Raw genomic sequence first — 16,494 nt, forward strand, 5'->3', positions numbered from 1 at the left:
CACACACACACATACACACCCACAGAGATACACATAGACATACTACACAAAACACAGACACACACTCATATACATAAATACAAAGACACACATACACAGGCTCCCATACGTAGGTACTAACACACCAACACACAGATAACCACTCACAAACTCAGACACACACAAACTTATACAGGCACACACTCAGACACGCTACACAAAACAGACTCACACTCATACACACGCAAAGACACATGTACACACACACACACAAACACACACACCAGCAGTCTCAACAGGTGGAGCTCAGCCTCTCTCCCCAGCATCCACGCCCTGCCCTGTGTCGGGGCAGCCCTGGGCCAGCTCACCTGTCGCGGGTGTGGGCTCCTGGCAGGTGAAGCAGCACTGCCCAGGGCCCAGCCGCCACTCTTCTCGGGGGCAGGCCAGCTCAGGGCAGGGCATGAAGGAGCACTCCACCTCCCCATTCTGGAAGAGAGCCCAGGCACAGAATCATGAGGGCAGCGCCCCGCCTGGAGACCATGGAGAGCTAGAGGAGGCTGGCAGGCTGCCATCACCCTCCCACTACTCAAGTGAAACTGACAAAGAAATCTCCAGGGAGCACAACAGTGGGGTGGGGAGAACCCGCAGTCCTTCAATGGGGGCTGGGTGTGAGCCCAGGAGGGCATCCTGGGAATAGGCGCAGTGTCCACCATCTCTCAGCCTCCCGCTGCCATCCAGGCTCCCTACTGTCTTCCACTCTGGCCCCTCCAATCGTCTCTTGGTCCGCAGCCAGAGAACTTTCTCCAGCACAATCCGATCACATCCCTCCACGCAGCTTGACTGAGTGCAAAGCCCTCAATGCAGCTGGTGGAGCCCTTCAGGACTGAGTCAGGGCAGAGGCTGTCAGTGCCCACCCAGGTCCTGTCTCTGAAGTGCTGCCAGTGGCTGGCGGCAGCTGCATCCTCCAGAGATGCCTGGATGGTCACTGCCCCCCACTCCCTGGGGAACACAGAGAGTCTCTATAACTGACTGGCCCTGGGGTGCAAGAGCCTTGCTCCCCAGCGCGGTCCACTGTCCAGAGCTTCCCAGGGATCAGTGTGAAACCACACCTTCACCCTGCTTCCCTCGCTGGTTTCTCCTGAGAGCGCTCCTTTGGTAAGTCGCCTGCACAGGCCCTGCTTCTAGGGAACACAACCCAAGATGCAACCCCTTCCTGCAGCCTTGCTGCCTGCCTGCCTCTCTCCGTGCTCCAGCCAGAATGGCCATCTCCAGTCCTCCACCCTCTGCTGGGTACAGCAACCTCAGCTCCCTGCCTGATGAGTCCCCGCCACCCTCTAGATCTCTACTTAACATCCCGCCTTCCAAAAAGGCATCAGGAGTCCTGGGCCCCTGGCCATCAACCCACCTAGGCTGTGGGCTTCTGGACCAAGGGGACTGGGACTTCCTTGTGCTCAGCTGTGTCCCCAGCACATAGTAGGTGCTCTGTAAATAGCAGTGCTGAAAGATGAAGTTCAAAGAGACTGTGGGAAGGCCTGGGGGATCCCTGTAGTGCCTTTGTTTCCTCAGTTTCCCTGTTGCTGTATGGCAGCTCATGTTCTCCTAGTCAAGTCAACCTGAGTAAAGCGCTGTGCCTCGCTCCCCTCCCCATCAATTCCACAGGCTTCGGGACGCTCCACCACCATACCTGGCAGACACAGGTGGTACACTCGTCACCACCCCCACTGAACACGGCCCCGTCCGCGTACCACCGGCCGTGGAAATAGCATCTCACTGCAGAGGAGAAAGGGAGCAGCTCAAGGTCTTTGGGCAGAGGCAGCTAAAGAAAAGGGGGAACAAATGGGTGGGGAGCCCCGGGGCATTTAACACCCACCCACGACACTCCACAGCATGCTCCAAGCATGCTCCATGCCCAGGAACCCAAAGCACTTCTCCCCCTCCAAACCCCAGACACAAAACAAGGGCTGGGTATGGCAGTTCACGCCTGTAATCCCAACATTCTGGGAGGCCGAGGTGGGAGGATCTCTTGCACCCAGGAGTTCGAGGCCAGTCTGCGAGACCCCATCTCTACAAAAACTTTTAAAAATTAGCTGAGTGCAGCAGTGTGTGCCTGTAGTCCTTGCTAATCAGGAGGCTGAGGCAGGAGGATGGCTTGAAACCAGGGGTTGAGGTTATAGTGATTGCATCACTCTACTGCAGCCTGGGCGACAGAGCAAGACCCCATCTCAACAACAACAAAAAATCTGACAAAGAATGAATCACATGTAAGACGAGGTCCTTAACTAAAAAAGGCAGGGGAAGCCCTAAATAACTAAAGAATAACAGAAAAAATGAAAGAAAAAGAGACTGTCCCAGACACCTAAGACAAAGGTGCCACGTTAGACAAATGTTGCTACCAACCCCCCTGGAAGCTATGAGAATCTGGGGAGAGCCTTTGATTCGAAGATCCACTCCAGTGAAAAAACAGCCTTAGAAACTGCCCAGGGTCACCTGCTGTTAGAATGCCCTGGGCTCAAATCCTAGCTACACAACTTACCAGGGAATGACTTTGGGCAAGACACTTAAAGCTCTCTAAGCCTCAGTTTTCTCATCTGTACAATGGGACTGATAAGGGTTCCTATCTCATCCAGACTACATTGACTATGCAAAAATAAGTCAATTAAAAATAACATTTAAATATTAAGAAAAAAATACTGGCCAGGCACGGTCAAGCCTGTAATCCCAGCACTTTGGGAGGCCGAGACGGGCGGATCACGAGGTCAGGAGATCGAGACCATCCTGGCTAACATGGTGAAACCCCGTCTCTACTAAAAAATACAAAAAACTAGCTGGGCAAGGTGGTGGGCGCCTGTAGTCCCAGCTACTCGGGAGGCTGAGGCAGGAGAATGGCGTAAACCCAGGAGGCGGAGCTTGCAGTGAGCTGAGATCCGGCTACTGCGCTCCAGCCTGGGCGACAGAGTGAGACTCCGTCTCAAAAAAAGAAAAAAAAAAAAAGAAAAAAATACTTAAAAAGAACACCAGCTTTGAAATCAGGTAGACCTGAATTCAAGTTCTGCTCCATTACTTAATGGTTGTGTGCCTTTAGGCAGTGACTTGAACTTTCCGAGTCTCAGTCTTCCCATCTATAAAATGGGGCAATAAATAGTACTGCCTTAGAGTGGTGACATAAGGGTTTCATGAGATGGAGTTCCGGCAAGTGCCCCACACAGCAAGGGGCACAGGGTCAGCAGGGAACATCCATGACAGTGATGAAGCCATCCCAGGAAATAAAACCTTGTTTTTAACAAAGGACCAACTCATTAGTGGCTAAGGAGAGACCCCTCCCTGCCCTGGGACAGAGCAATGATAAAGGTGGACTGAAACCCGGTCCTGCCTGAGCTGAAGGTGCCCCCTAAGGCAGGGGAAAGCTGGGCTGTGAGTACAGTCTAGCATCAAACTGCTGTACACATAAAAAGTGCACAATAAAAACAGCCACTTTGAAATGCTTCACTTGATCTGAGTTTGTAAAGCAGAAACCAATCTCCTCCCTGACTCCTCCACTCACCCCACCCTGTCGCATACTCAAAAGACAACCTCCCCTGCACACACGAAGAAGCAAAATGTAAAACCAGGCTCCGGGCCTCACGCCTGTCATCCCAGCACTTTGGGAGGCCAAGGCAGGTCGATCACCTGAGGTCAGGAGTTCGAGACCAGCCTGGCCAACATCGTGAAACCCTGTCTCTACTAAAAATACAAAAATTAGCCCGGTGTGGTGGCGGGCACCTGTAATCCCAGCTACTCACTACTCCGGAGGCTCAGGCAGGAGAATCACTTGAACCTGGGAGGCGGAGGTTGCAGCAAGCTGAGATCATGCCACTGCACTCCAGCCTGGAGAGCAAGTCTCCCCCTCAAAAAAAAAAAAAAAAAAAAAAAGCAAAATGCAAAAATGGGCTTGGGGGCTCATGCCTGTCATCCCAGCACTTTGAGAGGCTAAAGCAGGAGGACCACCTGAGGCTCAAGACCAGCCTGGGCAACATAGCGAGGTCTACAAAAAATCTCAAAAAAAAAAAGAAAAAGAAAAATGCCCCAAGAGTGTCACTTACCTGGAACACAAGCACAGCAGTCTGACTGTGGGAGGGTCTGACAGGGGCCGGGGGGACACTCGGGAGAGATGCAGGACACGTTTCCAGCCTGAGGAGGAGGCAAGAGATGGCACTGGGGGTACGAGCGTGGAACAGGGCTCATTCCCCATCTCACAGCAGGCCCTTCGAACAGGAAAGGTGCCTAAAGGAGGCCACCAGAAACCTTTAAATGCTGTGTGTCACAGGGACACATTCCCGGTGTTTATGAGGCTTATATGGTTTGGCTGTGTCCTCACCCAAATCTCATCATGAATTGTAGCTCCCATAATTCTCACACTGAATTGAATTGAATCGGGGCGGTTTCCCCCATACTGTTCTCCTGGGAGTGAGTAAGTCTCACGAGATCTGATGGTTTGATAAGGGGTTTCCCCTTTCGCTTGGCTCCCGTTCTCTCTTGCCTTCTGCGATGTAAGACGTACCTTTCACCTTCCACCATGATTGTGAGGCCTCCCCAGCCACATGAAGCTGTGAGTTCATTAAACCTCCTTTTCTTTATAAATTACCCAGTCTCAGGTATGTCTTTATCGACAGTGTGGAAATGGACTAATACATATGGTGTGGTTAGAACACCTCCAGGCCGTAACACACCATTCCAGGAAAAAGGCCAGGGCAGCCCAGAGGGCAGAGCGTGCTCCCTTCCTTATGCAAATGTGCCTGGGAGCTCTGGAAGGTACCAGGGAGCAGAGAATAGAGCTGACTCCTCCAGGGAAGGAGACCCCCCACACATCTTCCCACGCATCTGAGTTTTGAATTAGGTGGCTCATATTGGCTAGTCAAAGAATTAAATTTCAAAGTAAGTGTTTTAAATTTGACATTGAGACCAAAGAGCCCCCAGTTTTGGAGTCAGCCACACCTGAGTTCCAATATCTGCTCCTCCCCTATCAACACTTTGGGCCAAGTACCTCACATCTCTGAGCCCTGGTCTCCCCATCTAAGAAATAGGCTGGAATCTGCGTGTCTCTCGGGGTTTCCAAGGATTACGTGAAATGAGATCATGCATGAAAGCACTTGGGGCTGCGTGCCGTGGCTCACGCCTGTAATCCCAGCACTTTGGGAGGCCAAGACGAGAGAACTGCTTGAGCCCAGGAGTTTCAGACCAGCCTGGCAACATAGGGAGACCCTATCTCTACAAAAAATAAAATAAAATAAATTAGCTGGGGTGGTGGCACATGCCTGTGGTCCCAGTTACTCGGGAGGTTGAGGTGGGAAGATTGCTTTAGCATGGGAAGTCAAGGCTACAGTCATCCATGATTGCACCCCTGCACCCCAGCCTGGACAAAACGAGATCCATGAAGCAAAGAAAGAAAGAGGAGGAGGAGGGGACGGGGAGGGGAAGGAGGGGTGGAGGGGAATGGAGGAAGAGAGGGAGGGAGGGAGGAGGAAGAGGAGGAAGAGGAGGAAGGAGGAGGAAGGAGGGAGGGAAGGAAGGAGGAGGAAGAGGGGAAGAGGGAGGAGAGGATAGGGAGGGACAGGAGGAGGAAGAGGGGGAAGAGAGGAAAGAGGAAACATGGAAGAAAGGAAGGAAAGAAATGGACACAATGGAATGTAGCACACAGGAAGTTGGATAAAGGGTGCTGGTGGTTGTCTGCATGCCCGATTTCACACTGCAGCTTCCGCCTTTGATGCCAGAACAAGAGACATTTAAAGATGGTCATAGGCCGGGCACGGTGGTTCTCGCTTGTAATCCCAGCACTTTGGGAGGCCGAGGCAGGTGGATCACCTGAGGTCGGGAGTTCGAGACCAGCCTGACCAACATGGAGTAAACCCCGTCTCTACTAAAAATACAAAATTAGCCGGGTGGTGGCACATGCCTGTAATCCCAGCTACTCGGGCGGCTGAGGCAGGAGAATCGCTGAACCCGGGAGGCGGAGGCTGGGCGGTGAGCCGAGATCACGCCACTGCACTCCAGCCTGGGCAAAAAGAGTGAAACTCTGTCTCAAAAAAAAAAAAAAAAGATGGTCATGACCAGGTGCAGTGGCTCATCCCTGTAATCCCAGCATTTTGGGAGTTAAGGTGATTATCGCTGGGAGTCTCAGAATTTGAGAGACCAGCCTGGCAACACAGGAGACCGTCTCTATAAAAAAAATTAGCCGAGTGTAATGGCATGTGCCTGTGGTCTCAGCTACCTGGGAGACTGAGATGGGAGGATCGCTTGAGCCCGGGAATTCGAGGCTACAATGCACTATGACTGCACCACTGTAATCCAGCCTGGGCAATAGAGCAAGACCCTGTCTCTAAAATAAAAAATAAAGATGGTCAGAAGGTGGCAGTGAGGGCTGGTGGACAGAGCCCTGACTTTGGGCTCAGAGAGACCTCAAATCCCAACTCTGCCACCTCCCAGCCTCTGTCTTTTCATCTGCAGAATAGGGGCAGTAAAGCTAAGCCCGAAGAGCTGCTGGGAGCCTCAGTGAGGAAAGAGATGAGAAGCACCAACCCTGGGCCTGGCACTCAGTAGATGCTCCTAATCAAATACACGTGACAGCATCTGGCAGGGCAGGCACACAGTAGGTGCTTAATAACTATTCTTGCAGGAGTGAATTTGCCCAAAGCCAAATACTTTTGACAAGCTGGGTTTGGTAATGAGCCTTCTTTCTCCCAAATGTGGAGACCTTTATTGTGCTGGCAAATATTTTGCCTGGAGAGAAAAACAGCCTCCCTGGTGGGAAGTTTCCGAGGGAGTTTCGTCCCCTCCCCTTCCTAAACAGACGACCCTGTGTGCCTGCTGGCTGTCTGCTGCGGAGTAGAAGCCTCCCTGACTCCACCAACCTTCCCGCTTTATACTTCCCTCCCCCTTTTAAATTCTACAGCTTCTAACCAAATTCCACAACCTGAGAATGTTCCCTTCCACTCAACAAGCTCACCTTTAACATCCGGTCTTTTCCCCTTCCTCTAAAACCCCCAAAGGTTAAGAAAACACCCAGGAGGCTTTGAGGATCTTGTGACGCTTACCAGACAGACACAGACGGTGCAGTTCTCGTTGGGAGGTGAAAACACATCCCCTTCAGCTCGGACGACACCACTGTGAAAACAGTCTTTGAAGGACAAATAGGAGGTAAAAGCATCAGACCTCTTCAAAGAGGAAGCTTGAGGTCTCGCTGCTTCTCCATGCTTAATGTACCTGGAACATTCTCTCACTGCCCTAGGTGTCCCAGGAGTGGCAGATTCAGGGTACTCTGACTGTGTGGTCCTGCAAGGATCAGTTGTGGTGGCCCCAGAAGGGTCCGTCCCTGTCTCACAAACTCACAACTGTCTGGAGGGCACAGCATTTTCTTCCCAGAGGGCAGGAAAGGCAGCCTGGCTTCAAAACCTGAGGCCAGGCGCAGTGGCTCACACCTGTAATCCCAGCACTTTGGGAGGCCAAGGCTGGCAGATCACAAGGTCAGGAGTTTGAGACCAGCCTGGCCAACATGGTGAAACTCCGTCTCTACTGAAAATACAAAAATTAGCCAGGCCTGGTGGTGTGTGCCTGTAATCCCACTACTGGGGAGGTTGAAGCAGGAGAATCGCTTGAACCCGGGAGGCAGACGTTGCAGTGAGCCGAGATCGCGCCACTGCACTCCAGCCTGGGCAACAGAGTGAGACTCCATCTTAAAAAAAAGAAAAAGAAGAAGAAAACCCTAGCCCTCCAGCTCCATTAACCAGCTTGGCCCTGGACATGTTCACCTCTCTGGTACCCAGCTGTCTTCACTGCAAAATGAAAACACCACCATGTACCCTGCAGGGAACTTGGAAGGATCCAACACCTGGGCAATAAAGTACCCAATACTTCGCACTCAGGACTCAGCATGTATCGGGGACATAACCCACAACAGTAACTAAGAAAATCAAGCCAGGCACGGCGGCTCATGCCTGTTTTTTTTTTTGAGCCAAGGTCTCGCTCTGTCGCCCAGGCTAGAGTGCAGTGGCACAATCATGGCTCACTGCAGCCTCAACCTCCTGGGCTCAGGTGATCCTCCCACCTCAGTCTCCCAGGCAGGTAGGACTACAGGTACACGCCACCATACCTGGCTAATTTTTTGTATTTTTTGTAGACAGAGGGCTAGTCTCAAACTCCTGGGCTCAAGTGATCCGCCCACCTCCGCCTCCCAAAGTGCTGGGATTACAGGCTTCAGCCAGCATGCCTAGCCAAGAATCTGCATTTTAATAAGAGTCCCCTTGATCCAAGTGCAGAGCAAGTTTCGAGAAGCTCTGTGAAGGATCTGTGAAGAATTTGGGTCCCTATCCTTCCAGCAATGAGAAGCAAATGAAAAACCATCAGCAGATGGCGGGGGTAGTCAAAAAGGGGACAGAATTTAGAAACAATGACTGCTCCCCCTGTAGGAGGGGAACTGGGGCAGGAGAAGGGGACTGCACAGTGGATTTAAAGAGGCTCAATGAATGACTGAATAAATGAATGAGCAAATGAAGCTGAAAACAATGCCCGGAAGATGAAAAGTCCCCCTTGAGGGATATTACAGCATAAACGGGTGGTTCTCAAAGTGTGGTCACTAGACCAGGCACATCAGTATCACCTGGGAACCTGTTCAAATGCACATGTTCTGGCCCTATCCCAGACCTACTGAATCAGAAGCTCTAGGGACAGTGCCAAGGAAAGTGTGGCTTGGTAAGCCCTCCAGGAGATTCTAATGTACACTAATGTTAAAGAACAGCCTTTTGGCGGCAGGAGGGTGCAGAGAAAGGAAGAGGCAGGGCTATGTCCTTCCCTGGCACCAGCTCTCACCTGTGCATGATGGGCAGCACCCCCCATCTTTGGAGGGAATTGGGTGGGAACAAGCAGCTTCACACCTCACCTTTTCACAGGTCACCTTCCCATCCTAGAAGCACAACCAGGAGTTACAGCCATCACAAGGCCCCAGACTCCAGACCAAAGAAGTTCCAGGGACCCCTAGTACTCACCTTGCACCAGCACTGGGAACACCCGGGCTCTGTCCAGCGACTCCCTGATTCAAGCATGGCTCCCAGGTGCCAGCAGGGAGAGGGCCCTGCTGCCAGCCAGGGGGCCTTAGGGCCCCTGGGTGAGGAAGGGGTCCCCATCACTTCCCTATGAAGGAGTGAGGGGGGTCTGAGGTTCCCCAGCAGTGAGGCAGTAGGCACTGGGGTGGCCATCAGGGTGGACAGCAGCCACACAGGGGCAGAAGGGGAGGATGTGGGTAGTGGTGGGGTGGGAGATGGCAGGCGGGTGGTCCTGACTCCGGCTGGGGGCCCTGGAGCCCCAGAAGGAGGGCTATGTCCTGGGGACAGGGCAGGCCGGCCGGCCTCAGGAAGCAACAGGAGCATCTTGGACGGGTGTTGCCGGGGTTGCAGGATGGCAGATGGGGCCAGCACAGCTTTCGGGAAAGCTGAAACAGAAGCACGGAGGTCTGTTGGGGTGGGCAGCAGAGACAGGAGGCAAGGTTTAGGGAGACCTGGGCTCAGCTCCAACACAAGCCCCTGTTTACCCCCGTGGTCCGCGCAACATTCTACTATGTTTATGGGCACACTGTGGCCGTGCGACAGAGCGAACCATGGAAATGGTTGTCGCTGCAGCCCATGTTATTCTGACTCCTTGTTGGGTTTTATCCTTTCATCATTTGGGAAAAAACAGAAGGGCTGGGGAAACAGTGAAAAGAAGAGGGAAGAATGGATAAAGAAGTGGGAAAAAAAAAAAGCGAGGAAGAAAGGGGAGTGTTGGAAGTAACAAACAAGATGAACTGAAAACAAGGGCAGACGGAAATAAGGGGGCCTGGCGCCAGGTGGGCGGGGCCGGGGCAGGGCAGGGTCAGGCGCTGAGAGGGCCTGGCTGGGTGCCCAGAGGGCGTGAATGGGGAGGGGACACGCTCTAAGGGGGCGTGGCCAGTCGCCGACTGTAGGGAGGGGAGGGGGACCTCACCTTCACAGGACACGCGGTCAGCTCGGAGCCTGAAGCCAGGTCGGCATGTGCATAGGAAGCTGCCCACGGTGTTGTGGCAGGAATGGTGACAGACTCGCCTCTCCAATGGCCTCCGACACTCGTTTACATCTGCGGGAGAGCCTCGCTGCGGACAGCTGCTTTGTTTGGGGTACCGAGCCCTTCTTCCGCCCATCCCTTAGCTCAGAAGACTTGGGGAGTTTCCCTGCCACGTTCTTACAGGGTCCATCCCTGCCCCAAGGTGCGGGATGTGACTCAGGCAGTTGGGAGCGGGGCTGAAATCTAGTGCTAGTCTCGTTGATAGGTTCACATATCCAGCAGGCATTTAATGCGAGTATCAGACTCAGCCCCAGCACTATGCAGTGGTAATTAATTGCTGCCTGGTGGGGATAAATCCCGCTGAGAAGCTCATCTCCAAACCTTCCACCCTCCCGTTTTTCTTTCCGAAAAAAGTCTCAAAACTCACTGAGCTGCTCAAGGTAGGCTTCGGGACAAATACCTAACTCCGCTAGAACAAGGTCTTTTTTCAGGCCCATGGGACCCCACCTTCAGCCCATGAGCCAAGCTCAAACCAAACATGCCAATCCCTTTCTGGAAATTTCTGCTAATGGGCTGAGAAAACAGGGTCTCCTTCTAAACCAGAGGAACCAAGACATAACGTGCTTTATTTACCAAGGGGAGCAAAGGCAGCCAAGAAAATGGGTGAGCAGAGAGGAATCCTTGGGGTGTATCTGGGAGAGGAGCGGAAGAGAAACATAACAGGATGAAAGTGGCAAATGGCCAGGAAAAGTCCAAGACAGGGTCTTCATGCAGAGCCCCGCCAACCCCAGGGACAGGCAGGCTCTGAGCAAAGGCTCAAGCCCCTTCAGGCTCCAGAGGACCAGAAGGTCTGATTGTTAACCTTCCCGGGTCCCTGGGCTCCCTGTCCATCTTCCTGATTGGCAGCCTAAGTGTGCAGACCACAGCGTCCTCCCCGCCTTACCTACACAGGAGTGCCGGTTGCCATGAAGGTGGAAGCCAGTTCGACAGGAACACTTGTAGCTGCCAATGCTGTTTTTACATCTCTGCTGACAGGGAGTCCCTAGGCATTCATCAGTGTCTGGCAGGAAAAGGGACAAGACTGGGGTTCATTTCCCCAAGAGAACTTTGGAAACATGTGGTCCCCTCTTCCTCTGTCATCTCCATCTCCTATCCCACACAGGGCTGTGGGGAACCACCTTAGCTGCCACTCTTCTGCACTGCCCACATCCAGTCCTAAATACTCTCTGGACCAGCCCACGTCTCTCATCCTCACTGCTACCCCTTAGCCCGGCCACATTCATCTCTAGTCTGGAGAATAGCCACAGCCTCCAGTGTGTCTCTCTGTCTCTACCTAGGTTCCTTCAAGTCATCCTCTGCACAGCCTCCAGGATGTTCTGACCAAAGGGCACTTCTAATCAGGGCCCTCCCTGCTCAAAACCCCTCCGCTGCTCCCATGGGTCACAGACCTCATCTTAGGGTAAGACACCAATGCCGCCCCACAGCTCACGACGCCTTTGAACATAGTCCTGGTTGCCTTGCCCACCTCCTTCCTTGCCCCGACCTTCACTCTGGCTTAAATTCTTTTATTGTTTGTTTGTTTGTTGTTGTTGTTGTTGTTGTTGTTTGAGACAGAGTGTCGCTCTTTTTGCCCAGGCTGGAGTACAATGGCACAATCTCAGCTCACTGCAGTCTCCATCTCCTGGGTTCAAGCAGTTCTCCTGCCTCAGCCTCGCAAGTAGTTGGGATTACAGGCACACGCCACCACGCCTGGGTAATTTTGTATTTTTAGTAGAGATGGGGTTTCACCATGTTGGTCAGGCTGGTCTCAAACTCCTGACCTCAGGTGATCCACCTGCCTTGGCCTCCCAAATCCTACACCTGGGATTACAGACGTGAGCCACTGCACCTGGCCACTGGCTTAAATTCTTGCCATCTTCCAAATGCACCATGCTCTTCTGGTGCTCCCCTTTTGCCCATGTTCTCTGTATGCCTGGAATGCCTTTCTCTCTTGTCTGGCTGGAAAACTCCTAGTCATACTTCAAAACTCAGGTTCAGTGGAACCTCCTCTGTAAAAGTTCCCTAGTGCTGTTTGAAATTGTGAAAAACTGGAAATAATCTCCATGTTCATCAATAAGAGAAGAGTTAGTAAACTATGAAATATTTGCACTGCAGAGTCAGCAGTTAAAAGGAACAAGGCAAGTCTATTTACCCTGATGTGGAAAGATCTTCAAGACCAACATTGGGTGGGGTTGGGGGGAACAAGCAAAGAAATGACTAGGTTCAAATCCCAACTCTGGCTGGGAGCAGTGGCTCATGCCTGGAATCCCAGCCCTTTGGGGGCCAAAGGGGAAAGGACGGCTTAAGGCCAGGAATTTGAGACTAGCCTGGGCAACACAGCAAGACCCCATCTCTACAAAAAAAAAAGAAAGAAAAAAAACCTTAGCGCTAATGTGATCTTAAGCAAGTAACAATTTCCTTAAGCCTCAGTGTTCCTATCAATAAAATGGAGATAAATAATACCAACTTCACTGGGTAATTTTGAGGGCGAAAGGAGAAAATGCATGTAAAGTGCTTAGTCCAGGACCCAGGACCCAAGAGTTTAGCAACTATCGTATCTCTGTAAGTGCCGGTGTATGTACGTACACATCATGGGAAAGGGCAGTCAGGGCACACAGCAGACCAATGTCTGCATGCTATGGACTAAACTCTGTCCCCTCAAAAATCGTGTTGAAGCCCTAACCGCCAATGTAATGGCATTTGGAAGATACAAAGATAAGTAGATAAGAAGATAATTAGGGTTACATGAGGTCATTAGGGTGTGCCCTATTGATGGGATTAGTGTCCTTGTAAGAAGAAACATGAGAGGCCTAGCTGGGTGGCTCACACCTGTAATTCCAGCACTTTGGGAGGCTGAGGCAGGCAGATCATTTGAGGTCAGGAGTTCGAGACCAGCCTGGCCAACATGGTGAAACCCCGTCTCTACTAAAAATACAAAAATTAGCCAGGCATGGTGGCACACACCTGTAACCCTAGCTATTTGGGAGGATTGGAGAATCGCTTGAACCCAGGAGGTGGAGGTTGCAGTGAACTGAGATTGTATCACTGCACTCCTGGGCGACAGAGGGAATGTCCTCTGTCCTCCTCCATGTCAAAAACAAAAAAAAAAAAGAAGAAAAAAAAGAAGAGATACCAGAGAGCTCTCTCTCCAAGTGAGGACACAGCAAGAAGACTACCTTCTGAAAGCCAGGAAGAGCCCTCACCAGAAACTGAATTAGCCGGTGCCTTAATCTTGGACTTTGCAGCCTCCAGAACTATGAGAATCAATGTCTGTGGTATAAGCCCCCAGCCTATGGAATTTTTTTTTTTTTTTTTTTTTTTGCAGAACAAGTCTAAACTCTGTCCCCAGGCTGGAGTGCAGTGGTAGGGATGCCAGGCTCACTGCAAGCTGCCTCCCAGGTTCATCATTCTCCTGCCTCAGCCTCCCGGTAGCTGGGACTGCAATCCCTGCAAGCCCGGCTAATTTTTGTATTTCAGTAGGAGCGGGGTTTCACCGTGTGAGATAGTCTCGTCTCCTGACCTGGTGATTCATGCGTGCAGGCTCACAGGATTGCAAGGCATGAGCCACCGCGCCCAGCCCAGCCTATGGAATTTTATGATGGCCGCCCGAGCAGACTAAGACGTGCAGGCTATTCTCCAGGGAGAGCAGAGGGCAGCAGTGGGAAAGAGGGCCTGGGCTAGCACCATGGCTTTTTAAATTTTTCTTATAATTTATGAAAATGTCAAACACAAAGAAAATAATAATGTAAGATTCAGGGGGAGCTCACAATTATCCGCCTTGTGAGATTCTTTCCTTCCATAACGCGTAAATAAAAGGCATTTTAAAAGAATGAGTAATAAATTGTAAGATCTCTTATCCTGCAAACTGAAGAAGGATTCCGTCTCTTCCCTGGGTTTCCCCAACGCTTATCCCTTATCCTAACCTTGTTCTTCCGCTCCCCACCAGACTTGGGGGATCCTACTCCCCAGGGTAGCTCCAGAGCCTGGGCCAGCACTGGGGCAGGTGAAACTGATGAATGAAGTCAGTGAATGACCCCATCCTGGTATGCCCCTCCCACGGCTCCTCTGGTCTCACAGCCTGAGTCTCTCCTGGCCCTCCCTCTTCTCGGTGGCCTCCTTCCCCAGGCTGGTCGGCCCACTCTGCCCTGGCTCTCCTTATGACCCCTCTTCCATCACCATCCCTTTATCCTGCAACAGCAGCAGCAGGTACTTTGTTTCTCGCTCTGTCATCCAGGCTGGAGTGCAGTGGTGCGATTTCAGCTCACTGCAACCTCCACCTGCTGGGTTCAAGCAATTTTCCTGCCTCAGCCTTTCGAGTAGCTGGGATTACAGGTGCTCGCCACCACACTTGGCTAATTTTTGGTTTTTTGTTTTTTTGGTTTTTTTTGAGACGGAGTCTCGCTCTGTCGCCTGGGCTGGAGTGCAGTGGCGCGATCTCGGCTCACTGCAAGCTCCGCCTCCCGGGCTTACGCCATTCTCCTGCCTCAGCCTCCGGAGTAGCTGGGACCACAGGCGCCCGCCACCTTGCCCGGCTAGTTTTTTGTATTTTTTAGTAGAGACAGGGTTTCACCATGTTCGCCAGGATGGTCTCGATCTCCTGACCTCGTGATCCGCCCGTCTCGGCCTCCCAAAGTGCTGGGATTACAGGCTTGAGCCACCGCGCCCGGCCAAATTTTTGTATTTTTAGTAGAGATGAGGTTTCACCATGTGGCCAACAGGCTGGTCTCAAACTCCTGACCTCAGGTGATCCTCCCGCCTCGGCCTCCCAAAGTGCAAGGATTACAGATGTGAGCCATCCCGCCAGGCCAGCAGCAGTCGTTAACCAACTGTTAGATGTGCTGGGATTCAAACTCTGACTCCACCTCTTACTAATGACTTGGCCTTGGGCAAGCCTCAGTCTCTACATCAGTCAAACAGGAACCATATCAGCATCTCCCTCAGAAGCCCGTGGTGAAGGTTCAATCCAGTGGCGCACAGAGCACACTGTGCTGGGCATGGCAGGGCTGAGTGTTCAATGTGGCATCCCCATTACCCCTCCCAGAGCAGCCGTTCCTTCTCTGCAGCTCACCTTGGCAGCTGTGGCGGTCAGCAGACAGCTGCATGCCCGGCCCACACTCACACACAAACCCGCCTTCCGTGTTCACACAGTGGCCCTCGCAAGAGGAGCTTACACATTCGTCAATGTCTGGAAAGAAGAGAAAGCACGTGTTTACACAGTGGTCCTCGCAAGGGAACTTACACATTCGTCAGTGTCTGGGAAGAAAGCACCCTTGCAGGCCGGGCACTGTGGTTCATGCCTGTAATCCCAGCACTTTGGGAGGCTGAGGCAGGCGGATCACCAGAGGTCAGGAGTTCAAGACCAGCCTGACCAACATGGAGAAACCCGGTCTCTACTAAAAATACAAAATTAGCCGAGCATGGTGGTGCATGCCTGTAATCCCAGCTACTTGGGAGGCTGAGGCAGGAGAATCGCTTGAACCCAGGAGGTGGAGATTGCGGTGAGCCAAGATTGCACCATTGCACTCCAGCCTGGGTGACAAGAGCGAAACTCCGTCTTAAGAAAAAAAAGAAAAAAAGAAAAGAAAGCACCCTTCCACAGCCCTATCTGAACATGACTGTGACTCAGGAACAAATCAACCCCACAAGGACCCTGAGCCCACACCAAGCCTGCCCTCGGCAGCGTGGAATCCCCACCTGCACCCCAGGAAGAAAGAGCAGACACCAGGAAGGTCATTGGCTATGAGGAAACCCCAGGAAGGAAGAGGCCAAGGGACTGGGGCCCCCTTCAGCCCATGGAGATCAGATGAGGAGAGAAGACGGACCCAACTGTTTCCAATGGCCCTGCCTGCAGGGCAGCCCCAAAGGGCCCTCAAAAGGGCAGAGGGCAGTGGACAGGGAGGCCGATTAAATAATCAACAGAGTCATTCTCTTAAAGGTTCACTGAGCACCAACTGTGTGCTGCAGACCAGAGTGGGGCTGTTGAGGACGCAAATGTGAGTAAGACACAGTGCTGACTCCAGATGTTCACAGTCTGATAACACAGGAGCCAAGACACACACCCAAGGGAGAACAGTGCCTGCTGGGGTGATATATGCCTCACCAGGGACAGACTGGCCCCAGCAGGCATGCCGTGGAAGAGCGACTGGCTGAGAGGACCAGGAGTATCGGGGGAGGGACTGCCCAGGTGAAGAAAGCGTCTGATGTGCTTCCAGGCAGCAGCTCCTTTCAAACTGTCCTGAGGCCCAGACTGGTTGAAGCTTGGGTTCCTTTCGAGGCAGCAGGAGACAGGACTGAAGATGTGAACTAAGAGGAGACTAAGCAGTGGCTCACGCCTGTAATCTCAGCACTTTGGGAGGCCAAGGTGGGCAGATCACGAGGTCAGGAGATCGAGACTCCCCTGGTCAACATGGTGAAACCCCGTCTCTACCAAAA

General features: G+C 52.3%; 1 protein-coding gene across 3 annotated transcripts in view; it reads right to left on the minus strand.

The window, feature by feature from the left end:
• Positions 1–16,494, minus strand: part of VWCE (von Willebrand factor C and EGF domains) — a 37,405-nt gene that overhangs the window by 14,105 nt on the left and 6,806 nt on the right. For all 3 annotated transcript variants that reach the window (XM_003909738.4, XM_009185909.3, XM_009185910.3), the window contains exons 5-13: positions 15,131–15,247; positions 10,967–11,083; positions 9,967–10,095; positions 8,994–9,436; positions 8,818–8,911; positions 7,047–7,129; positions 4,059–4,146; positions 1,664–1,749; positions 348–465 (exon numbers count right to left, since the gene is read on the minus strand). In XM_003909738.4, the coding sequence (XP_003909787.1) occupies positions 348–465; positions 1,664–1,749; positions 4,059–4,146; positions 7,047–7,129; positions 8,818–8,911; positions 8,994–9,436; positions 9,967–10,095; positions 10,967–11,083; positions 15,131–15,247 (1,275 nt within the window). The remainder of the gene's footprint in view (positions 1–347; positions 466–1,663; positions 1,750–4,058; positions 4,147–7,046; positions 7,130–8,817; positions 8,912–8,993; positions 9,437–9,966; positions 10,096–10,966; positions 11,084–15,130; positions 15,248–16,494) is intronic.

This window comes from Papio anubis, chromosome 12, assembly GCF_008728515.1.
Source record: "Papio anubis isolate 15944 chromosome 12, Panubis1.0, whole genome shotgun sequence".
NCBI lineage: Eukaryota > Metazoa > Chordata > Mammalia > Primates > Cercopithecidae > Papio > Papio anubis.